We start from the raw sequence: 25,712 nt of genomic DNA on the forward strand, positions 1-25,712 counted from the left end.
AGAATATTTCATTTTTTAGGAATAGACAAACATCAGGGCATAATTTATATTTTTCAATATCCATATTATTCAATCACTAAGAAATAGTTGGATTTCTTTCCAAAAAAATAGAGATACAAAAGTAACATCCTTGAAAAAAGATTTGAGTTAACTCAAAAAGCTCAAAAGCTCTTTAGATTCCTGAATCAAACTCTAATTCAAAAGATTATGTTGACAATGTAATTATCTTACCTTTACTAACCATTTAAGCATTTTCTCCCTTTACTAACAATTATTTCTTGAACATTAAACTTCCAAACTTTAGATGAGGTAGACATATCTTAATAATCATCCAATACTTAATTATGAAATTTAGGCAAATATTTCACCCAAGTCCCAGTTGGAGATTTAAGGCATAACTCTGAAGGGATGTAAAAAGTTTTTTACAAATATCTGTGTATGTATGTAGATAAACAAATTCCTTTTGCCAAAAGAGGCCTTCACTAACAGATGGCAGTAAACTCTTCATGGAGACAGAAGAAACAGTCACTGAGATGTTCCCAGGAAAGTCATCTTTAGTGAGCCTAGTACAAAGGCAGAACATGATTTTCGACTTAACCGGTAAATTTTATATTTGTCAAAATTACACTGTTTTTAGTCTCTTTGTGACTAATATGTAGTGTGATAAAATAACGCTTACTTTTTCTTGTCCTAAGATAGGTGATGGCAGCTGTTAGTCAAAATGATTTGCAAACCACAAGTCCCAGATTTAGTAATTGCTCAGCGAGTCTCATCAGCAAACCTGTTTGATTACTAATTAATGCAAGCTGGCACAGAACGGGACTCTCCCCTCCCACCATTCACTTAACCGTGTTATATTAAGCTCCTTGGCTGGGTCACACCAAACTTATTATAAACATCTCATACTGGAACAATTCCTGAAATAGCATAGTCACACATACACTTCTAAAAACTCACTGGGCTCTTCTGTTTCACTGATCATATGAAGTCTGGTTTTCCTCTCAGAGACTAGGAGAAGACCTGAAATCTCTAAATGCAAGAATTCAGGTGATCCTCGGGGAGGGAGACAAACCACAAGAGACTCTTAATCTTAGGAAACAAACTGAGGGTTGCTGGGTAGTGGGGGGAAGGGATGGGTGGTGGGTTATGGACATTGGGGAGGGTATGTGCTATGGTGAGTGCTGTGAATTCTGTAAGACTGAGGATTCACACACTTGTATTCCTGAAGCAAATAATACAATATATGTTAATAAAAATATATTAAAAAAAACTCAGGTGGTCCCATGTTCTTGGGGGTCTACAAAACCCATAACCGCTTTCCACTAACACACATACATGCCCAATGACTAAGTCTGGAAATGACAGTTCAGGAACTTAGGTATCTAAAAGGCCCCTCTGAAAACAATTCTAGGATTGGCTTGTGGTGAAAGCAGCATCTCTGGGGGGTGGGGGGGGGGGTACCTAGCTTTATCACCACAAGCATAGGGAGTTTGGGGCGGGGGTGGGGGGTGAGGAGAAGACGGAGGCTGCCCCTGGGACGGCTTTTCCCTGCTTAGAAAAGGACTTTCTTGACCTTAAACGACTAAAAAAGGGCAGCATCGGCCAAAATTTAGCTGTTTAGTTGGGGGAAAACTCACCACCTTATTTTCACTTTACCAGCACTCTAAGAACCGTCTTCTGAAAACAGACCGCAGAGCCGAGGCCCGCAGGAGCCGGCGAGGGGCCGGAGCTGATCCCGGCCGGCTTTATGGGGCAAGCGCAGAGACGAGCTTCAGCTGGAGGAGAGCGAAGCCTGCGATCAGCGGCACCTGCCGTCTTGGTCCACGCTGAGATCCTGGGAGCCGGAGCGGGAGAGCCGGAAAGGAAGGGGGACCCTGCTTGGGCCGGAGCGAGGCCATTTGGGTGTGCTCCCCGCCCTGGTAATAAAATAAACATCACCCAGTACATACTGTCTGTAATCAGGATGGGAAAAAGTCACTTTCTAACTTAAATTCCTTATGTTTCTGTTGGGCCAAGTGCTGGACGGTTTTGTTGTTGTTGTTTTATAAGATTTTATTCATTTATTTGACAGACAGAGATCACAAGGAGGCAGAGAGGCAGGCAGAGAGAGAAGGGGAAGCAGGCTCCCTGCTGAGCAGAGAGTCGGATGCGGGGCTTGATCCCAGGACCCTGGAATCATGACCTGAGCCGAAGGCAGAGGCTTAACCCACTGAGCCACCCAGGCGCCCTGGACAGGTTCACTAAAGACATCCTCGTGACCTCTCTTAAGGGACCGTCTCCACTTGGGCAGACGCAGTATGACGACTACACAAAGTGCAATAATTAAGCAAAGAAATGCCCGCGCGGTTCGTTCAGCCCCGCGGAGGGCAGCACCGGGAGAGGCCAGCGGGAGCTGAGAAGTGTTTTTCAAGTAGGTGGACGCCGCGAAGTGCCCGGCAGCGCTGGGTAAACAGAACCGGGAGGCAGGTGGGAGATTGCAGAAGACTGAAATGCCAAGTCCGCTTAGGGAAGATGCAGGCAGATTCAGACACGCAGGACATTTCTTTGAAAGGCCATTTCCCCTCCAGAGGGGAGGACAGACACCTTAAAAACAAAACAAACAAACAAGCAAACCAGCTTCAGGGTTCTCCACATACAATATGAGACATCCTAACTGGAACATTTTGTTCTCAAGCTGTCCACTTTGCTTACTGCCCCCCTGGGCTTCTCTAGCCAGACCCTGCCGTCCCTAATCACATGCTTCACAGCCTGGAGCATGGGTGATTTCCTACTTCTCTTCTATTTTCTCTCTTCCTCACCCCGCCTGGGGATCTCTGAAAATCTATTTTTGTGATATCTAGATTTTTATATTTGCTCCTGTTCCTGTGGGTCATTGTTTCTGTCCCTAGAGAAGAGGGAGACGTGTAGTAGTTCAGAGTTGGGGCTCTGGATTCAGATACCCTGAGTTCAAACCCCAGCTCTGCCCAATTGGTTTTGGGACCTCTGACAAATTACTGAACTCCGTGTTTTGGTTTATTTGCAAAATCAGCACAATGAATGACCTCCTAGGTTTGCTGCAGGGATGAAATGAGATAGCACATGTATGATGCACCTTCTGAAGCTCCTTTAACGTATTCAGATATTAAATGCACTCTTGGGATGCCTGGGTGGCTCAGTCGGTTGGGCACCTGCCTTCAGCTCAGGTCATGATCCCAGGGTTCTGGGATGGAGCCCCACATCAGGCTCCTTACTCAGCAGGGAGCCTGCTTCTCCCTCTGCCTGTTGCTCCTCCTACTTGTGCTCTCTCTCTCTCTAAAATAAATAAAATCTTAAAAAAAAAAAAAGTACTCTTAAAGCACAATAGAGTACCCAGAAAGAAATAACCAATTAACTCATTCCTCTCACTGACTTGCTCTGCTTAATTTCCCATAAAGTGAACTATCGTAACATCTATGCTTGTGACCGTCTTATCAATCCACAGATACCGAAACTAGCAACACCCAAAGAGATTTCCCTCCTAGTCATAAAGGAAGCCAGTGGTGGAGCCAAAAATAATATTAAAATTCTGAATCCACTAGACCATATCACCTGTCTGGCAAATTGTACTCTTACTTCCTGCTCCCGGAAGTGTATTACACCTGATGTTTCTCAAAGTAGCGAAAGGAAGAGCCTAAACAATAAATTCCAATGGATGTGCAATGAATTAGATGAATATATTGTTCCATTATTTATTTACTGTTTGCCTCATAGGATTCTAAGAGAATGTGCTCATATTGTGATCTCTGCCGTGGACAGCACAAGCTGGTGATGCCTGTGCCTGTCCCAAGGCAGCCAGAAACATGCAGTCTCCACCAAAACAGCTTCTCCCACCCAAACACGTGCTTTGTGAACAGAGGAACAGAGGAGAGAGTAGAAAGGGATAAAATGCAGACTCAACAACAACAAAAAACAACAAAACAAAACCAAGACTGGTCTACGGGTTTTGAATACTCTAGAGAGAGTTAATGACAGCATGGTGTTTCTTTGCCAAGTCATATCCCCTTAAGGCACGCTGACCAGGCTGGGCCCCTGATATTGCCAGACCTGAAAGTAACTGCCTGTCTTGTATCCGAGAACCACTGAGGGACACTGCAAGGAAATGCAATCTTATTTTACGTACATGAGAAAAAAAGAAAAGAAAAGAAGAAAAAATTTTCAAATAATGCATATCCCTTTTTTCTTCTTCATCTTCTTTTTTTTTAATTTATGAGAGAGAGAACACAAGCAGGGGGGAGGGGCAGATGGAGAGGGAGAAGCAGGCTCCCCACTGAACAGGGAGCTGGATGTGGGACTTGATCCCAGTCCCTTAACCGACTGAGTCACCCAGGCGCCCCTTTCTAACTCAGTCTTTATGTAATGTTGGTAGACATTAGCCAGAAGCTCGGTCTCTGAGATTAACTCTGCTTAATCCAAGCGACTCACTTTGTCCAACCAAAAGTAGATTGGAGGGGGTAGAAGAGGGGGGGCACTATTAGAAGAAAGGAAAGAAAACTGTTTCATAGAAGACTCCTTCAGTATAGCCAAACATAACATGCACTTTATTTTTCAAAGCCCACTCTATGTAAAATGCACTATGTCTTATAATATACTCTGTAATGCTCTTATATTCTATGTGTCATCATCTTTAAATTTCTTTTAATTAAACTTCAGTAAACAATATCAACGTCTTCAGGAAGCCAACTTTCGTAAAGATACTATCCTGGAAAGAAAAGGATTGGAAAGGAAGTGATCTATGGATCCCGCTCTGAAGTGAACATTTTGAAAAAAAAAAAAAAAATTGGCGATTCCTTTTTGGAGGGAAGTGGAAATAAAGCAAGGCTCTGAAGATACTATAAAGATGCATACTAGCTGAATGAAAATCATCTGCTGCCTTTCCACATCTATCCAGACGCAGAGCAGGAGTAACAATCCTCATTTGGCTCTGTACTTCTGTACCTTCCGCTGGCTCTTGCTGGGGATGGTCATGGCTTCCTAAAGCCATCATGCCAACACCAGGGGCTGCTCCCTTCTTCTACTGTTTCTCTTCACCCTGCCCACACCTTCATGGATGAAAATCTTTTCAGCCTCCCCTTTTAAAAAGTGCCGTCTGTTTGCTAAGGGACTTTGACTGATATACACAAAGAGATAATTTTGGCTTTCATATAAATTTCCAAAGCCCAAAATGGTTGTTATCCACATTATACAAAAGACACTTCTCTTGTTTTTTTTTTTTCTTTTTTCTAAGATGTTATTTGTTTATTTGAGAGAGAGTGGATGAGCTGGGGATACAGGCAGGGGGAGAAGGAGAAGGACAAGCAGACTCTGCTGTGCGGGGACCCTGATGTGGGGCTCCATCCCAGGACCCTAGGATCATAACCTGAGCTGAAGGCAGAAGCTTTACTGACTGAGCCACTCAGGGGTTCCCATAGTACCTCTCTTAAAATATTTCGGTTTTGTTTTTAAACTCTGTATAGCCTTTTGATTGGTTGTGTACATATAGATAATTGAAAGAAGGAAATTTGACTAAAAGAAAAAAAAAAACTTCTTCAACCTTGTTTTTGAAAATTTTGTTAGCTATTGCCAAATCGGTTTCCATAGAGATTATATCAATTTATCATCTCGCCAACAATCTGTGCGCCTGCTTTGTTCCCTACACTCTCATCACACACAATGTGTTGATCTTTGCCAATCTTATAGGTGAAATATGGCATCATGCCATTTTAATTTGCATTTCTCTACTTATGACAGTTTCATGTCTTAAAAGCCATTTATATTTTTATTATCTGTTTGTTTGTATTCCTTGGCCATTTGTCAATAGGGGCTTGATTTTTATAAATTTACAAAAGTTCTTTATATGTTAAGAAACTCATTTCTTTTTAACATGCATTAGCAATTTATTTGTACAACTGTCATTTCTATATTTGGTTTTTGCTATTTTTTGCCATGCAGACTTTTTTTTTAAAATACAGTCAAATTTCAACTTTTCCGTGTGAATTCCGAGTTTGTGTTAACCTTAGGAAGGCCTTCCTGACTCCAAAATCACACACACAAAAAAAATTCTCATTTTTTTGATAGTAATTTCATGATTGAATACATTTGAATTTATTGTGGTATTTAGGGAAATAGGATTTCACCTTCATTACTTTTCAAAAGGCTACCAAATTTTTCTAGGAATTTAACCTACAGATATATTTGCACATATTTACAAATATAAATATAAGACTGTATTTATTATAATATTTTGTTTGGAATGGTAAAATATGAAACAGTCTTTTCATCCTTCAAAAAGATACTGGTTATATAAATCACAGTTCATTCACACATTAGAATAAAATAAAGATGTTTAAAAGAAAGATATTTTATAAGCGCTAATATGGAATCCCAAAATTATATAGTCGTTATAAATCGATTCTTTTTTTTTCCTTTTTTTTCTTTTTTAAAGATTTTATTTATTTGACAGACAAAGATCACAAGAAGGCAGAGAGGCCGGCAGAGAAAGGAAGCAGGCTCCCTGCTGAGCAGAGAGCCCGATGCAGGGCTCGATCCCAGGACCCTCAGATCATGACCTGAGCCGAAGGCAAGGCTTAACCCACTGAGCCACCCAGGTGCCCCTAAAAATCGATTCTAAGATAAAGGACAGTACTTACATCATTTTTTATTTTGATTAAATCATTTTGATTAAACACAAAACAAAACAAATAGACACATAAATACAGAAGAAACTAGAGACAATGATAACCTTGGAAAGGAAAATTGGCAGTTTAAGGAAGGGGTAGAAGAGAGATTTAATTACTTATACCATATCTATGTAAAATATTATCATTTTAAATAAATACTAAAAAAAGTATAAAACAACAGACTTTTAAAATTCAAGTCATTATTTTTGGGTAGTCGATCCATTACCTTTTCATGTAGATTTATAAGATATTGTCATTTACAGTGTTGAAATCTGCTGATTTTATTTATTTATTTTTAAAGATTTTATTTATTTATTTGACAGGCAGAGATCACAAGCAGGCAGAGAGGCAGGCAGATAGAGAGAGAGAGGTGGAAGCAGGCTCCCTGCTGGGGAGATAGCCCGACACGGGGCTCGATTCCAGGACCCTGGGATCATGACCTGAGCCGAAGGCAGAGGCTTTAACCCTCTGAGACATCCAGGTGCCCCAGAAACCTGCTGATTTTAAAATCAGCAAAATTCTTTTTTAACATGTGTATGAAAATGTGGATCAGTAGCACCCTCTGCTGGTAATGAGTTGAAATTCAAGACCCAGATCATTAATAAACCTACCTAAGATTTCTCTTGTGCTCTACTTTGTGATTAGTTTCGAGTGCTCAAATATTATGTCATAAGAATGATAGCATTTTATATCACAATTTTTAAAAATCACTGTCAGAATTTGCTGAATTTAAAAATAATCACACATTTTTGTAGTGGTCCATAATTCTATTGTTTTAAGTGTTGTGTGAGTCCAGAACTCCACTTTTCATATGGGAATATTGAGAATAAAATAAAAACTACTTTTAATAATAGTTATCACTAATTTGTATAAAAGTGAGCATGACTTTATGTTTGTCTTGTCAGTCTGTATATTTTCCTCATGTTCTCAGCATTATAATTAATTCATTTGACAAATATTGACGACTTTGTTTTCCAAGCATGTCTTAGTTCTGAGGATACACAATGAACAAAAAAGACAAACATCTTGCTTCATGGAACTTACTTCCTACCAATGGAGACATCAAGTTAACATAACTGACACAAATATACAGTATGTTACACTCTGATAAATATTGAACAAAAAGAATAATAATAATAAAGGGAATATGGTGAATGAGTTTGGAGAAAGGCTTGCAATTGTAGATGGTGAGCCACAGAAGAGCTCACCAGAAGGTTGACTTGAATAAAGACCTTTAGAAAGTGAAGGAGCTAGTCAGAGGAAATGCATCAAGGCAGAAGAGCAAGTACAAAGGTCCTGAGGCATAAACTGCCTGGTATGTTTGAGAAACAGAAAGGAGGTCACTGTGACTAAAGTGAAAAGAATAGAAAAGAATAGTAGGAAATGAGGTTATTGCATCAGTGGAAGAGAAAAATTATGTAGGGCCTTAGGATTATAGAAGGACATTAACTTCTACTGAGTGAGATGGGAAGCCAGTGGAAAGATTTTAAGGAGAGAGATAAGTGCTCTGCATAAATGTGTAAATTGCAAAGGGTCGAGGGTAGAAAGGGTGCGATTAGATGTTTATAACAATAATCCAGGCTAAGAAATGACAATAAGAAATCATAGGTAGACTTGAGTTTCTAAAATGGTGGAGGAATAGGAGACCATAGTTTTGTCTGGTCTCAGAAATTCAGCTAGATAGCTACCAAATCATTCCAAACACCTATGAACTCTATCAGAGAGCTAAGAAAAGAATTTCTGCAATTCCACAATTAGAAAATCAACCACTTTCTGCAAGGTAGGTGTGGAGAAGTGAATCCAAGGCAAAATATTGGAAGATAAACTGTGAGGAGCGGGAGTGTCTGGAAGCCAGCTATTGGAAAGTGATAAAGCAGCAGAGTGCAAAATCAGATCTTTCAGAAATCTGCTGTAATGAGAGGTGTTCTGTCTGAAAGGCACTCAGGTGGCAAAGTGGGGCAGAATCCCAGAGGGGACAGTGTGGTCTCAGGATTTCCAAGGTCACAGGAAGACTGGGGGTGCCTAGCATGATGGAGATTTCAAGCATTGGAGTGGGGAAGCTGGCTGTAATCATTGAGCCTAGGAATGGGCTCTGAGTTTAGGGTTGCCAGGTACCCCACATTGCAGCATGGTCAGGCAACTGCTCTCCAGGCAGGTGTCCAACAAGTGGAAGAACTGATGAGACAACCCCTCCTCTGCCAGGAGGAGTGGTGCGGGTATGCACCTCGGGAGTGTGCAGGGTTTGATAACCCAAAGTGGGTCCCATGCCTGAGATAGAAACACTGGGTCACTAGGCTGGGGGAGCATGCAGTGCTGATGGAGACCAGGAAGACATGGGGTCATGAACTGCTTTTCCTTCATTGACTGCTTTTCCCCTATGGAGCACTGAGGAGTGGTGGGTGTGAACTTTTGACTCTAGGGCCAGAGATTGGGAGGCTGCCATTTTCATTCTTATCCTCTAAAGTGGCACAGAAAACCTTCAGGGACCAAAAGCCACACAGAGGAATCCTGAGCCACTTACACTGAGCCAGGGCCCCTGGCAAGGGCAGTGCAGTTCCACCTGGGGCAAAGATACCTGAGAATCAACACAACAGGCCCCTCTCCCAGAAGATCAATAAGAACTTACAATTAAAACCAAGTTTACCGACCACACAGAACTGCAATACTCCAGGGCTAAGGGAAAATAGTACATAGAATTCATGGTTTTGTTCTCATAATTCTTTAGTCTTTCAATTTTAATCTTTTTCTCTTTCCTTTTCAACCAATTTCTTATTTTGTCAATTCTTTTTTTAAGAATCTTTTTAAATTTTCATTTTTACAGTTACATTCTATTCTTTCATTGTACATAATTTTGTTTTTGTATATATAAAAGTTTTTCTTTCTTTATAATTTTGGGATGCAATTTCTTCTAACAGACAAAAGTACACCCAGAATCTAGTGTATTGCTCTGTTTTCATCACTGATCTGATTATATTCTCTATTCTTTAAAGTCTTTCTTAATTTTTATCTTTATAATTACATTCAATCTTTTCATTGCGTTTAATTTTATTTTTGCACACATAAATTATTCTTTCTTTACAATTTTGGGATCCAGTTTTCTAAAAAACACCAAAATACACACAGGATCCAGTGTATTGCTCTGTCCTGTTCACCTGATTATATTCTCTCTCTCTCTCTCTCTCTTTAAATTTTTACTTATTTACTTATTTGGTTTGGGGTCTCTTCTAATTTGTTTAGTAGGGGTTGTTGTTGCCATTTCAGTATTTTGTTCTCTTGTTCATCCAATCTTCTTTGGACAGAATGACAAATGGAAAAACTCACCTCAAAAAAGAGAGCAAGTGGCAGTATGGACTGCCAGGGACCTAATCAGTATGGACATAAGTAAGACGTTAGAACTAGAGTTCAGAATACCAATAATAAAAATACTAGCTAGACTTGAAAAAAGCATAAGACGACACTAAAGAAGCCCTTTCTGGAGAAATAAAAGAACTAAAATCCAATCAAGATGATATTGAAAAGGCTAATAATGAGGTACAATAAAAAAAAAAAAAAAACGGAGGCTCTAACATCTAGGATAAATGAGGTAGAAGAGAGAAGTAGTGATATAGAAGACAAAATGATGGAGAATAAAGAGGCTGAGGAAAAGAGAGCTAAACGACTAGTGGATCATGAAGAGAGGATTCAAGAGATAAGTGATACTATAAAGAGAAACAATATCAGAATAATTGGGATCCCAGAAGAAGACAAAAAGAGTGTGCAGAAGGTATATTGAAGCAAATTATAGCAAAGAACTTCCCTAAGCTGAGGAAGGAAACAGGCATTTAAGTCCAGGAGGCACAGAGAAAACCCCTCAAAAAAAAAAAAAAAAAAGGGCCAGCACCTTGACATATTAACAGTGAAGCTTGCCAATCTCAGAGACAAAGTGAAGACCCTGAAAGCACCTCGGGACAAGAGGTCCTTAACCTACAAAGATAGAAACATTAGACTGGCAGCAGACCTATCCACAGAGACCTGGCAGGCCAGGAAGGATTGGCATGATATATTCAGGGTACCAAATGTGAAAAATATGCAGCCAAGAATATTTTATTCAGCAAGGTTGTCATTCAAAATAGGAGAGATAAAAAGCTACCAGGACCAACCCCCCCCAAACAACAACAACAACAAAAAAACCCCAAAAAACAACCCCCCCCAAAACCTAGAAGAATCTGAACACTAAACCAGCCTTGCAAAAAATATTAAAAGGGATCCTTTAAGTGAAGAAAAAGAACAAAAGTAACATAGACCAGAAAGGAACTGAGATGATATACAGAAACAGTGACTTTATAGGTAATATGACATCACTAAATTCATATCTTTTGACAGTTACTCTGAATATAAATGGACTAAATCCCCAATCAAAAGACACAGGATATCCGATTGGATAAAAAAGCAAGACCAAAACCCATAAGATACCTAGAAATAAAATCTAACCAAAGAGGCAAAGATTCTGTACTCAGAAAACTATAGAACGCCCATGAAAGAAATTGAGGAAGACAGAAAGAAATGGAAAAAGTTCCATGCTCATGGATTGGAAGAACAAATATTATTAAAATGTCTATGGTACCTAAAGCAATCTACACATTCAATGCAATCCCTATCAAAATACCATCAACTTTTTTCACATTGCTGGAAAAAATAATCTTAAAATTTGTATGGAACCAGAAAAGATCCCTCATAGCCAAAAGAATGTTGAAAAAGAAAACCAAAGTGGTGCATCACAATTCTGGACTTCAAGCTCTATTACAAAGCTGTAATCATCAAGATAGTATGGTACTGGCACAAAAACAGACACGCAGATCAATGGAACAGAATAGAGAACCCAGAAACGGACCCTCAACTCTATGCCCAGCTAATCTTAAATGAAGCGGGAAAGAATATCCAATGGAAAAAAGACAGTCTCTTCATCAAATGGTATTGGAAAAGTGGATAGCCACATGAAGAAGAATAAAACTGGACCAATATCTTGTAGCATACACAAAAATAGACTCAAAATGGATGAAAGACCTAAATGTGAGGAATCCATGAAAATCCTAGAGAACAGAGGTGGCAACCTCTTTTGGCCTCAGCTGCAGGAAGTTCTTGCATGTCTTGCATGTCTCCAAAGGCAAAGGAAAAAAAGGCAAAAGTAAACTTTGGGACTTCATCAAGATAAAAATGTTTTGCACAGCAAAGAAAAAAGTTGTCAAAACCAAAAGACAACTGACAGAATGAGAGAAGATATTTGCAAATGTCTTATCAGATAAAGAAGGACTAGTATCCAAAAATCTATAAAAAAACTTATCAAACGCAACATCCAAAGAACAAATAATTCAATCAAGAAATGGGCAGAAGACATGAACAGACATTTCTCCAAAGAAGACATACAAATGGCCAACAGACATATGAAAAAGTGTTCCACATCACTCAGCATCAGGGAAATACAAATCAAAACCACAATGAGATACCAGCAAACACTGGTCAGAATGGTTAAAATTAATAAGTGAGGAAATGAGAGATGTTGACAAGAAAGAAGAATGCTCTTACACTGTCTGTTTGTGGGAATGCAAGCTAGTGCAGTCACACTGGAAAACAGTATGGAGGTTCCTCAAAAAGTTGAAAATAGATCTACCCTATGACCCAGCAATTGCACTGCTAGGAATTTACCCCAAAGATACAAATGTAGTGATTCAAAAGGGAACCTGCACCCCAATGTTTAGAACAGCAATGTCCAAAATAGACAAACCATGGAAAGAGCCCATCAACAGATGAATGGATAAAGAAGATATGGAATATATATACAATGGAATATTACTCAGCCATCAAAAGATGAAATCTTGTCATTTGCAACAACATAAATGGAAATAGAGAGTATTTTGCTAAGTAAAATAAGTTAATCAGAGAAAGACAAATATCATATGATCTCACTGATAAGTGGAATTTAAGAAACAAAACAGAGGATCATATGGGAAGGGAGAGGAAAAATAGAACATGATGGAATCAGAGAGGGACAAACCAAAAGAGACTCTTAATCATAAGAAACAACCTGAGGGTTGCTGGAGAGGATGGGGATAGAGGAATGGGGTAACTGGGTAATGGGCATTAAGGAGAGCATGTGATATAATGAGCACTGGGTATTATACAAGACTGAAGAATCACTGAACTCTACCTCTGATAATACACTCTATGTTGATTAATCAAATTTAAATAAAAAACTAAACACAAACAAAAAAATTGTTGAATAATCTGTGAAAGAAATCATAGATAGATAGATGATAGATAGATGATAGAGTTATGTGCTGCTAAAAAAGGCACGATATACTTACTGGTCGACCCAGACCTACTGTGGGGTACAAGAGTATCAGAAGAGTGAAGAATGACTTCAGGATTTTGAACTGAGCAACAGGAGGACTGTAGCTGTCATTAACTGAGATGGGTTAGAGGGAGGAAGGAATCTCAGAAGCTCAATTTCAGAATGTGGAGCTTGAGTTGTTACTAAATATTCAACTGGGGGTTGTCAAATAGGTGGTGGGTGTATGGTCTAGATTATGGGGAGATCAATTATGGATTACGGCTCACAGGTATAAATATGGGCATCCTTAGTATCAAGGCGGCATGGAAATCTTCAGGTTCCATTGAGATAGCCAGCCAGTGAAGGTAAGCAAAAGGGAGAGAAGTCTGGCGCCTGAGCCTCAACATGTGTCAACTTTTAACAGCCAGTGTGAGGAGAGGAGGTAGAGCCAACAAAAGAGACTGAAAAGGAGCACGGGAAAGGTGGAAGGCAGAGAAAGGAAAATCCAGTGAGTGCAGTGTCCTGGAAGGGGAGTGGGGAAAGGATTTCAAGGAAGAGAAATGGCTAGGAAATGACCTTTGATTAACCATAAGGGAGGAAGATATTGGTGACTTGACAAGAGAAATTTCATTATGATGTGTTCCAAAGTAAATGGTAGGAGAAAAATTAGAGTGTCTGAATATGGACACTACTTTTTTTTTTTTTCTTTTAAAGACTTTATTTATTAGAGAGAGAGAGCGAGAGAGCAGAAGCAGGGGGAGGGGCAGGGGGAGGAGAAGCAGACTCCCCACTGAGCAGGGAGCTGATGTGGGACGGGGAACATGACCTGAGATGAAGGCAGAGGCTTAACTGACTGAGCCACCCAGGCATACCTGGACACTGCCTTTTAAGCATTTGTTGTGACTTCTATACAACACTGTGCCTATAGTTAACGGGATGGTGCTGCGTACTTAAAAATCCAGGAGGCTACCCTTGCCTGTGCCTGCCCCAGCCAGTGGTTCTCCATTCACCTGCACCCAATGAGATGCACCACGCACAGAGGTGAGAGAATTGGCGACCAGCCTTGGACTGGGGCTGCTGTGCCTAGCGCTGCTCCCTCCCATGCAGATCTATTCAAACCAACACCTGCTGTAACACTTTCAAGGAACTCCTCCCAGAATACCCCCACTTTCATAAATCCAGCTAATGCCACCACCAGGGCAACAGGGGGTGCTCTGCTGGCAACAGCCAGTCTCTCCATGATCTCCTTCTTCCTTCTACATCTCTCTGTGAAGAGACTCGGACCAAGAAACGTCTATACTTCTCCATCTTCTAAAGACAATCAGTGTTGTCTAGACAACCTGTGACAAGGGAAAAACAGGTCTTCAACGAATCTGCTAATTCCATACCTTATTGTGTTGACACAGAAAATACGGAGGATCCCAAATCTGATTGGTTTGAAGAAGATGTGAAGTGTCTAGCTGGGTCATGTCTTTTAAATCTACTGGAGTTTCATGTATAAGATGAAGAGACAACATCCAAGAATTGTTAAGAGATGATTTCTTTAAATGTCACTTAAGAAGTATGGACATATAAAATTCTACCTTGAAAATGAGAATAGATTTTATCTTAGCTAGATATAAAGGATGGGATGTGAACAGTTCCTGTTTTCATTTGGTTCATTAAATCTTTAAGGCCAGGAAACAGGTAATACAAAAAGCTTCCATGATTCTATTTATATGTAAACTAGAAGAAATTTCCAGGTGTGCTGTAAATCCTCAATGCATTGCTTTAGCTGTCCTAATTTAATGCATATGTACTCCAGATAAAGTTCTACATTGTTTAAAAAAATAATAAAATAAAATAAAAGTTTTACATTGTTAAGCTGTCACTATTTCTTGGGAACTGAACTCTTTTCTCTAAGAATTGCATTTTTTAAAAAAATTTATTTATTTGACAGACAGAGATCACAAGTAGACAGAGAGGCAGGCAGAGAGAGGAGGAAACAGGCTCCCTGCGAAGCGCAGAGCCCGATGTGGGGCTCGATTCCAGGACCCTGGGATCATGACCTGAGCCGAAGGCAGAGGCTTTAATCCACTGAGCCACCCAGGAGCCCCACTGAGAATGCATTTGATTTTTCCTATAGTAACTGACATGTGCCAGGGCAATGATGGATTGGAATCTACCCTCGACTGAAGTATAATGAATATATTTTGCTTGTATACTGATGACTTACTGCTATTCAACAAGAGGGCCAGATTTATTTAGCTAAACTGATTCCAAAGATTCGAAGTACACTGACCTCCAGGAATTTCAAAATGCTTTTTATTTCTGCAGATGTTGAATACTTTTTACAATTAAAAAATGATCTTTTACAAAAGTAAAATTGACAAATCTTGAAATTATAAAGGCAAAACATGTGCAGGAACAAAATCTTAAATCAAGTATTTTGGAAGTGAAGACTGGAAGCTTGCTTACATTAAATTTCAAAAACTTTTATGCTCTTTCTGTAAATATATGCTTTTTAAAACTCTGAATCAGGATAGCCATGTTTGGAACACTTCCTGTTAGTTAATATTTTTAGATAGAACCTGGTCCTAAGTCTAAAGTTTGTTGGATTCTGGAAAGTAAATCTTTTCACAACTGCCTCATGCATGGAAAGCTTTTTAAAAAAAACACTAAAAGGACTTTTGTTTGCATAGTCATGCCCTGATGCTTAGAAGTTCTAATCTCTTAATACAGCCACAGTACTCTTGATAACCGAAATCCTTTTTTCCCATGTTTAGGAACCAACACCAGAACAACCATATCCAACAAATGTCAAGTTACTGTGTGTGTGAATGAACATTCTATTTTGTTTCATACCTAAAGGCTGTATATCTATTTTGGATTATATATTGTGTTTGTGTAATTATGCTTTGATTCATAGTAACTTCTCACATTATAGAATTGTTCTACATTGAACATAAACTATAAATAAAAAATTTCTGAAAGAGCAAAAAAAGAAAAAATACTGGACGGTAGTCTTCATGTAAAGTATTCTGATGACCACCCTCCCCAAAAAAGGAGGGACACCTGGGTGGCTCAGTCGGTTAAGCCTTCAACTCTTGACCTCAGGGTTGTGAGTTTGAGCCCCACACTGGGTGTTAAAAATAAAATCTTTGAGGGCACCCGAATTGTGCATTCGGTTAAGCATCTGCCTTTGGCTCAGGTCATGATCCCAGGGTCCTGGGATGGAGACCTGCATCAGGCTTCTTGCTCAGATGGTCTGCCCACACACCCCCTGCCCCCCACTCCTCCTCTCTCTCTCTTTCTCAAATAAAATCTTTTAAAAAAAAAATAAAGAAAATGGATATAAGGAAATATATATGTTTATTATCTTGATTATGGTGATGGTATCACAGGTACATTCATATGTCCGAACTCATCAAATTTTAAGTATTAAATATGTGAAGTGTTTGTATATTCACTATACATCAATAAGATGGCAAAAAAAGAAAAAGAAAGGAGTTTGCTATAAAAGGAAGAAAAGAAATGGACACCATCAGCAGGAGAAACAGAGTCAAGGGAGCTTTGGGCTTTGCTATTTTTTATAGGGGAGAGAAATAACGGCACATCTGCACGTTTATGGGAATGATCCGGTCCAGAGGGGAAAAATGAGGCTGCAGAAGACAGAGCTGGGAATGGCATACCCGTCCCTTAGTCTGTGTCAGGGGGTAAGACCTAGGTCCTGGGGGCTCGGGCTTAGCTAGCTGCAGAGGCAGCCCATCCACAGGCCAAGGGAAGGAATCACATACGGGCACAGACACAGATAGGCAGGTACAGGGGAGAGATGGTGAATGTTCTCTTCTGATTGCTCAGTGATCTCAGCAAAGCCAAAAAGGAGGGAGGGTCTCCTCTTTGAGGAGAGAGGAGAAAGTATAAAATAGCCTAGAGAGAGTGCGAGAGACTGCATTCGGGAAGCCAACGAGGGTCGTGACTTATCTAACAAGTACTACTGAGATGTGAAAAAGAGTGAGCAGAGTTGAGAGGGCTGTAAATCAGTGACGCAACAACGAACTAGGTAGGGAGACTGAACTAGGTAGGGCGAAAACACAGGGACCTAAGGATGGGCACGAGGCACAAGGCAGCTGGAGGAGGATCAGCAGGTAGAAGATCCCAGTGGGGTCAGAGAATGGTCAAGGTGGGGGCCGGAAAGGATGAGCTCAAAAGTTAGAAGATGACACTCAAGTACAGAATCCAGTGCCTGAGATATGACAGGGCTGTGATGACTGGTAATGACAAGGCCAAGGGTATGGAGTGTTCTAGTAACTATGTAAGCCCAGAGTCTATTTTCTTTTTCCAAATGGAGGGCTCAGATGGCATTTAGTGACTTAGGTGCTCTGTGTATCTGCCTTGTGTATCCTTCCAAAAAAAAAGCCCTTGAGTGGTTCAGGTTTCCAGATTATACACTAGAAAGCCACAAAACACACAGAAGACCTTTTTAAATGGAAGAAGCTATTTCATTCCTCCCAAATGTGCAATCATAAATACTTGAACTAGAGCCCTATTTTGTTTGCAGGGCAAACATGTTTTTATTTCTCCTGCCTGGCAGGTAAAAATTAGTGTTAGCTTTGTGTTACATAAATATTGCACTCACTTTCTTGTTTTTATGTTATACAAAATGGAATCACTTATTCACCATGACTTTCCCCCCATAAAACGACTCATGAAGTAACTAGCACAGAGAGTTGAATAATAAATTAAACACTCAATGTGAAAACCTGGGCATGTTCTGCTTACCTAAATCAACAGATTTGGCTTTGACATATTACAGGAAAAATGCCATGTCTCAGACAAGAGCTTCTGCTCTTGAAAATCAGTGAGCAGGTATGAAACTGTTACAAAGGTAGAATGATCCTGACCGCTATAATATATGCCAGCTCTGAACAGGTCATAAGAGGAAGACAACATTACTGACACCTTTATTAAACCTCTTTCCTTTCTTTGTCCATTCAGAGTCTACCATATCTTGCTGGGACAAAACTGGGCTAAATTTCCTGACACTCAACCAGGTGCTTTTTTTTTTTTTTTTTTTTTTCTTTTTAAAATCAGCAATGACCACAGAGTGCTGAGATTTATTCTTTTCACCGATTGGGTCAGAAGGGGCTCACAGGGGCGCCTGGGTGGCTCAGTGGTTAAGCGTCTGCCTTCAGCTCAGGTCATGATCCCGAGGTCCTGGGATCCAACCCCACAGTGGGCTCCCTGTTTGGCGGGAAGCTTGCTTCTCCCTCTCCTCCCATCCTCCCATTTGTGTTCCCTCTCTTGTTGCAGCTATCTCTGTCAAATAAATAAATAGATAGATAAATAAATAAATAAAATATTTAAAAGAAAGAAAGAAAGAAAGGTGCTCACAGGGCACACACAGATTCATTGGTGTCTCTGCCAGGACAAAATGAGCTCGAAGTATGTCTGAGGTTCTGCGGACACCTGCAGGTGCCTGCTCACCTTACGTTATGCTAAATGCCAAACACAGGTGCGGAGAGGGCACTGTGGAAAAGGAAGAAAAAGAAAGCAAAATACCCTGTGGCTTCATCACTGTTTGTGAAAAATCAGTAGTATGTTTTGTTTTATCTTGAGGGGAGCCTCTTTGGGTCAATCTGTTGATAAATTCTTTGCTTCTGAGTGAATCAGCTGGGATAGAAACGTTCATTAATTTGAACGAACAGGACAGGATCACAAAGAAACACTGGTGACCTTCTCCATCGTATCTATGGCTTGGGCTTTCTTCCTTTCTTGAAAAACAACCCTCCTGCCCAAAGAGGCCGATTTCCTCAGACTCTGCTTAGTTGCTTTTAGTGGGAGTGGGGTGGGTAATTTCATTCCTGTAGATTATGCTTAATACAATCAAATTAAGCCTTTCGTGAGCATTTTCAGCTTCTCGTTTTGCTCATGTTCTCACCATCCTGCCCATCAAGGCCTTCTGACTGCACTTGGCTCGTTCTTCCGCTCTAAGTAAACCCCAAGACCGGCAATGCAGCACAGCCCTACAGAGCAGGGACTCCATACCTGGATTGCCGGGGGCCTTCCCGAAACTGCCTCTTGGACAATTGACTCAACCTCTCTATGACAGTTTCCTTATCTGAGAATTGAGCATACAACAGTACCAGTAAATTGGAAAATACACAGAAGACTGCCTCGCTCCTAGGAGGCATTCTGAAACTTAGTTATCTTATTGCCAAAAATATATCAGACACAATAGTAGTTTTCCTTAGTTTCTCAAGGTCTTAAACATTTTTATCAGTTATCTATGGCTGGGAAGCAAATCACTCAGGGTTTAGAGGCCCAGATCGATAAGCATTGATTATCTCATAGTCTCTGTGAGTCAGGAATCTGGGACCTTTACACTAGGTAGTTCTACTTCCAAGACCACTCACCTGATTACTGACAGGCCTCCATCCCTCTCCACATGGGCCTCTGAATGGGGTTGACTCAGCATGGCAGTCGCCGTTCCGCAGGGTGAGCAATCCAAGAGAAAGAGAATCCCACACACATATCCTGAGAGGAAGAGAGAGAGGCCAAAAATAGCATTAGTCTTTTAAACCTAATTTTGGAAGTGATGGTCCATCTCTTCCATCTCTATTCATTATCACCAAGTCACCAAATTGAGCCCGCACTTAGGATAAGAGATTACATACAGGCAAGAACCCCTAGGGATGGCTTACCATACTGCCGATTGTGAACGGATTTAGAAAGTGTCCCTAAAATCTACATAAGGCATTCAATAAGCTAATTTGCCAAGACCTGGTTGATGGAGGAGAGAGGATAGCAGAGAACCTGGCCTTTTGCAGACAGGGCTGATGACCACTGTGGGGTACCCACAAAACAGCAGGTCAACTGATCACCCCTGGAGATACAATGTAAACAAATTGGCGTGTATATAATATTAAGCCAACTACACTGAAGTTTTATTCTGTTCTGTTTTGTTTTGATTTTGGGGGGAGGGAGTGGGGCAAAGGGAGCGGAAGAGAGAGAATCCCAAGTAGCCTCCGCACGCAGCATGGAGCCCAACACAGGGCTCAATCTCATACGGTGAGATCAGGACCTGAGCTGAAATCAAAAGTCGGACGCTTAATTGACTGAGCCACCCAGGTACCCCTGCACTGGAAGTTTGTTGTTGTTGTTTTTTTTTTAAGATTTTATTTATTTATTTGACAGACAGAGATCACAAGCAGGTAGAGAGGCGGGCAGAGAGAGAGAGAGAGAGGAGGAAGCAGGCTCCCCGCTGAGCAGAGAGCCCGATGCGGGACTCGATCCCAGGACCCTGAGATCATGACCTGAGCCGAAGGAGAGGCTTAACCCTCTGAGCCACCCAGGCGCCCTGGAAGTTTTTTTTTTTTAAATAAATTTTAGACTTTACAATACCCTCCTGTAAAATTTTCTGCAAGTCCTACCAAAGTCCTACATCTACAAAAAACCCTAATTTTAAAAAATATGGCACTAAATAAAAGCATAAGGGAAAAAAATCAAAAACAAATGGTAGAGCTTACATATTTTTCTAACTTACGTGAGTCTCAAAATGGAAAATCCAGACAAGTGGAATGTCTGTGTTGAATCTCACTCACAAGCAGCTCAAAGCTTAAAGTATTTTGTTGACTTTATAAAGCTCCCTCGGGCAGTTTGAAAAGCTGGGGTGGCATTTCTGCTTCAGAGAGTTCTGAGGAGTCGATCTTCCATCAGCTCTTGAATACAACTGAGGAAAAGGGAGGCATCCAAAACTGATAAAATGGGAGTAGCATGAAAATTTTCTATAAATTTAAAAACAAAGTTTTAAGTAAACGAAAGCATATTATACATGCTCTAATCGCAAATATATGGAGAGAAAAGGCGGAGTAATAAAATTTTGCTTTTTTTCAATTTATATTAGTTCCAAAACAAAACTAAAATTGGTAGTATTATCATTGCTGTTTTACCAATGATGATGCTGAAGCACAGAGAGGTTAAGCAACTTGCCCAGGGTCACACAGCTCATAAATAGTATATCTGGGATTTGAAACCGGGCAGTCTAGCTCCAGTGTCAGACCTTTTAGCCTCCCTCCTCTGCTGCCAAGGAAGAGAGTAACAGAAGGAAATGAAATCGGGGAATTCTACATGGAAGAGGTGGCCTTTAAGCTAAGTACTTCCACAAGAACAGAATCCTGTCTAAGAGAGTCATTTCTTTTTTCCAAAATGGTGGGGAAATGTCTGCATCAAGAGAAGGCCCACAACATTAGTGTTTTCTACTGATGCCACTACTGAGAGGGTTTATGGGAAATTTGGGAAGTCGGTGAAGAGCAAGGTAACAGATTATAGCTGTTTACCATTATTGTTCTGGACATTATCTTCTTCTGGAAGGCAATCCCAAGGTCTTAATACAAATTCCTATTTGCATTCTCAGTTTCAGGAGATAAGAACTATTTTCATATTATATACACATCTGTGTCAGAAAGTAAGTAGCTAGATTTTTCTGATACCAAACATCCTTTTTGTAATCAAATGCCACACTGTCAAAGAGAACTTTCTGTGATGATGAAATGTTCTGCATTTTGCTCTCCTCAAGACAGTTGCCACCAGCCACATGTGGTCATGAGACCCTTGAAATGTGGATCGTGGGACTGAAGACCTGATTTATTTTATTTTAATTAACTTAAATTTAAATTTCAACAGTCACATATGGGCTGCATAGATAGTAATATGAATTCAAATTCTTCCCAAACCTCTCTGGGGTGGCCTCAGGAAATGGGTGGTGTTATAGACGGGTCTGTTGAGTTCTGAAGAACTACAGCTTTGTGGGCTAATCTAACAGACAGGATTTGTTTCAAGACTGGAAATGGCTTTCCATAGCCATTTCCTTAAGTTCAGGAAATATAAAGTTGGAAGATAACTGAATTCCAACTTCCGAGCTTTCTAGAGTGAATTTTATTTATTTATTTGTTTTATTAACACATAATGTATTATTTGCCCCAGGGGTACAGGTCTGTGATTCATCACTCTTACACAATTCACAGCACTCACCATAGCACATACCTCCCCAGTGTCCATAACCCCACCACCCCATCCCTACCCCCCACTCCCCAGCAGCCCTCAGTTTGTTTCGTGAGATTACGAGTCTCTTATGTTTGTCTCCCTCCCCATCCCATCTTGTTTCATTTCTACAGCGAATTTTAACTGTCCATTGACACTGAAAGTCCAACGTGGAAAAGCTCTATTGAGGGGCGCCTGGGTGGCTCAGTTGATTAAGTATCTGACTCTTGATTTTGTCTCAGGTCATAATCTCAGGGTCCTAAGATCAAGTCCCAGGTCAGGCCCAATACTCACTGAGGAGTCTGCTTGAGATTCTCAGCCTTCCTCTCCCTCTGCCCCTCCCACTATTCTCTCTCTCTCAAATAAATAAAATTATACACACACACACACACGTATGATTATATAATTATAAATATCATATATAGTTTTTTTTTAAAGCTCTGTTTACGAGCACACAGGTGGCTCAGTTGGTTAAGTAGCTGCTTTCACCTTGGGTCATGATCCCAGGCTCCTGGGATGGAGTCCCATTTGGGGCTTCCTGCTCAGCGAGGAGCCTGCTTCTTCCTCTCCCTTTGCCCCTCTGTGCTCCCCACCTGTGCTCTCTCTCTCTCAAATAAATGAATAAACCTTAAAAAAAAAAAGAAAAAATCTCTATTTAAAGCGCGTGTGTGTGTGCGTGTGCATGCACACGCACACACACACATAGTTTAATAAACAATTTTTTGAAATGTGATAGCCATGTAAAATAGAGGACAAGTTGTACCTTAATTTTGAACTTTGGAGTTTGGAGGTGTTCACTCTTGTGAAAAATGCATCATTTAAAGGTAACACGCTTGGTTCTGAGTGATCAGTCCACAGCTCAGGATCCATCTGTGCTTGAAGCTGTCCTACTCGTGCAGAAACCACACACAGGTGTGAGCATCTAGCTCCACTGTGCCTTTCTGAAGAGTTGTGTCTGTGCATTTACATATGGAAACACTGATTTTATTATAAATTACTTTCCCTTTGGCTTTTCCTTTATCATGTGTGTTTGTTTAAATTACGTGTGTAGGGGGGCACCTGGGTGGCTCAGTGGGTTAAAGCCTCTGCTTTTGGCTCGGGTCGTGATCCCAGGGTCCTGGGATCAGGCCCCGCATCGGGCTCTCTGCTCGGCAGGGAGCCTGCTTCCTCCTCCCTCTCTGCCTACTTGTGATCTCTGTCTGTCAAATAAATAAATAAAATAATTTTTAAAAACTGCTTTAAAAAAAAAAATAACGTGTGTAGGTAGATCACCTCATGCAAGGGTTTCATTTTAGGACAGTAAAGGGAGCATCATAAAATATTTGCAATAAAAAGGATACCTTGGGTTTCAAGTCCCAGAGCCTTTGCGCTGGCGTGTGCTGGCCTGCTGCTGGTTTTGGTGGTTCTCGTGTCAATACTTCAAACACGCTGTCATCTTTGGAAACCCTTGCTGTCGGGCGGGCACAGCCTCCTTGGGAGTTTTCATTCACATGGAGCTGTTGGTCAGTTTAGACCCTCTGTTTCTGCTCAGGGTACAAACCCTTGGGATGTGTGGGCATTTTGTAATGATACATGTATTCCCCACGACCCCCTAACTTTTCTGAAGGTCATGTAGCCAGAGGAGATAATAAATTTCATTGCCCACATTCAAGAACATATTTATGATCCAATTAGTCCAGGATTCATCTGAGGTGACAATGCTTAAGTTTTAATAACATATTCCTAAAACTCATGTATTCTATGAGCTCGAAGTTTGATAAACACTGGTCTATCCAAATTTGACTGTAATCTTGATCACTGTTAGTAAGAGAGATCTACATAATAGAGACCAGATAAATCTGTGAAGAAAAATAACTATGACTTGATTTTTGTTTATTATATCCCAATCAACAGTCACATCATTTTAAACTATTTTTCTCTTTCTTCCTCCTCTCTTTCTCTCTCCTTCCTTCGCCTCCGCCTCTTCCCCTCACCCTCCTCCACCTCCGCTCCTTCTCTTTCTCCTCCTCCTCCTTCTTCCTCCTCCTTCTCCTTCCTCTTATTATTTTGATCTTTGTCAGAATGGATATTTTCCTTCTTTCCTTTCCCAGAGTCCAGTTTGTAGTTGGGGTTCTGCATGCCATCTTCCACTGACTACAAAACATTTCGGTCTCTCCTTTACTGCTTTGAATCAGCTTTATTCTCATGTTGGCTCCCTCATTCATGAATTAAATCAGTTTTTTGACTCATGCTTATTCTATATTTGTGCGGGAGTCATGTTATTAGCGTTTATTAGCAATCTATACTTGGAAAGTTTGGGAGGTCACGGAGACGTCCAAGTGGAGTCACTTGCTGGGACTAATTGAACTGCCTTAGAATTGCACCACATGGGTTGTTTAAACGCAGTCATGTGTCAGTGGAATTTTCCTCTGCTGACTCTTCCTGTTTCCTTTTCTTCTTTTCATTCCGTATATTTGTTTTTTGTTTCTTTTCTTGGCCAAATCTGTTAATCTGTCCACATCTTCTCTAACTGGCATTTGAGGACATTTCTCTTCATTGCTGGGTCCAGGAACTAGTGGGTAAAGGACAATTGTATGCTGGAAAATTTTTAACAATTGGTTCTTGGAGGTGGCATATGCTGATTTTCCAGTGTCTACTGATTTCTGTGGTACAAATACTTCCAATATGGCCAATGATAAGCTAGCAATGTGATGTCACCGAACACCAAGTTTCCTAAGCACAATCTTGTAAGCCAGTGCAGCCAGTTGCAGTACAAAGCTGGTCATACTACTGAGTATATTCCCAAGTCATTAGAAAATAGTGGTTGGGCTACCTTCTAGCCTACAATAAGGTCCAGAAAGTAGTGCATAATGGACTTCAAAGCTGGTCAAGAGAGCACCCTGTGTATATGTGAGTCTGTGACACACACGGCTGATGATTTACTCCTCATTATTGGCAGTAATTATTGTAACGAGAGTCTGGTTTTATCACCTGCTCCTTTGGTAATCTCTCTCATGAAGATGAGGATCAATTTTCTGTTGGGTGAAATGAGACAGACAGAGAATAGGGTCTGTTAGCCTGCTTTGTTTCTCTGTTCATCTATTTGTGGGCACAAATCAATTAAGAAAGTATTTTACATCCACTGGGAAGGAGAATAGCTCTTTGAGATCTAAACAGGGAGTTTTGTGTTTCTGTGTTGGCTTTTCACTTCTACCTGTGAATGAGAACTGAAAGTACAAATTCTCAGATGCTTGTATGTCTATCATTGAGAATAGTCTACCTCTTTTTGATGAAAGCTAAAATATTAATAAATTTGATTATAAAGCATTAATAAATTAGAATATATGTCTTTAAAAATAGGACCTGGAGCAATTTCTTAAAAGATTCAATCTGCCAAAACTCAATTAGAAGAAATAATGATATGAACAGGCCTATATCTATTTTTTGAAAACTGAACAAATAATTAATAACCTTCCTACATCCAGATGGGTTCACTGGTAAATTCTAACAAACATTTAAGGAATAAATTATACTAATTTTCTACAATCTCTTTTGGAGGATAGAAACAGAGGGTGTACTTCCTAACTCGTTCTATAAGGCCAGAATTACCCTACTACCAAAACCAAAGACATTACAAGAAAACTGCAAACCAATATCTCTTATGAAATAGATGCAAAAATCCTCAAAAAAATCAAATCAAATCCCAAAAAAGCCTAAAAAGAATTATATGC

At 40.3% G+C, this 25,712-nt stretch overlaps 1 protein-coding gene across 4 annotated transcripts in view; it reads right to left on the reverse strand.

Annotated features, from left to right (window-relative positions):
* IRAG2 (inositol 1,4,5-triphosphate receptor associated 2) overlaps positions 1–25,712 on the reverse strand; it is a 185,810-nt gene that overhangs the window by 141,408 nt on the left and 18,690 nt on the right. Inside the window, exons 5-7 of one of the 4 annotated variants that reach the window (XM_082738460.1) lie at positions 22,766–22,957; positions 20,507–20,692; positions 19,377–19,497 (exon numbers count right to left, since the gene is read on the reverse strand). In XM_082738460.1, the coding sequence (XP_082594586.1) occupies positions 19,377–19,438 (62 nt within the window). In that variant the 5' untranslated portion in view covers positions 19,439–19,497; positions 20,507–20,692; positions 22,766–22,957. Of the gene's footprint in view, positions 1–1,637; positions 1,917–19,376; positions 19,498–20,506; positions 20,693–22,765; positions 22,958–25,712 lie in introns of all 4 variants that reach the window. The other 3 variants (XM_082738479.1, XM_082738478.1, XM_082738480.1) reach the window with 3 other exon arrangements.

Source organism: Mustela nivalis (genome assembly GCF_964662115.1).
Source record: "Mustela nivalis genome assembly, chromosome: 7".
NCBI classification, from domain to species: Eukaryota; Metazoa; Chordata; class Mammalia; order Carnivora; family Mustelidae; genus Mustela; species Mustela nivalis.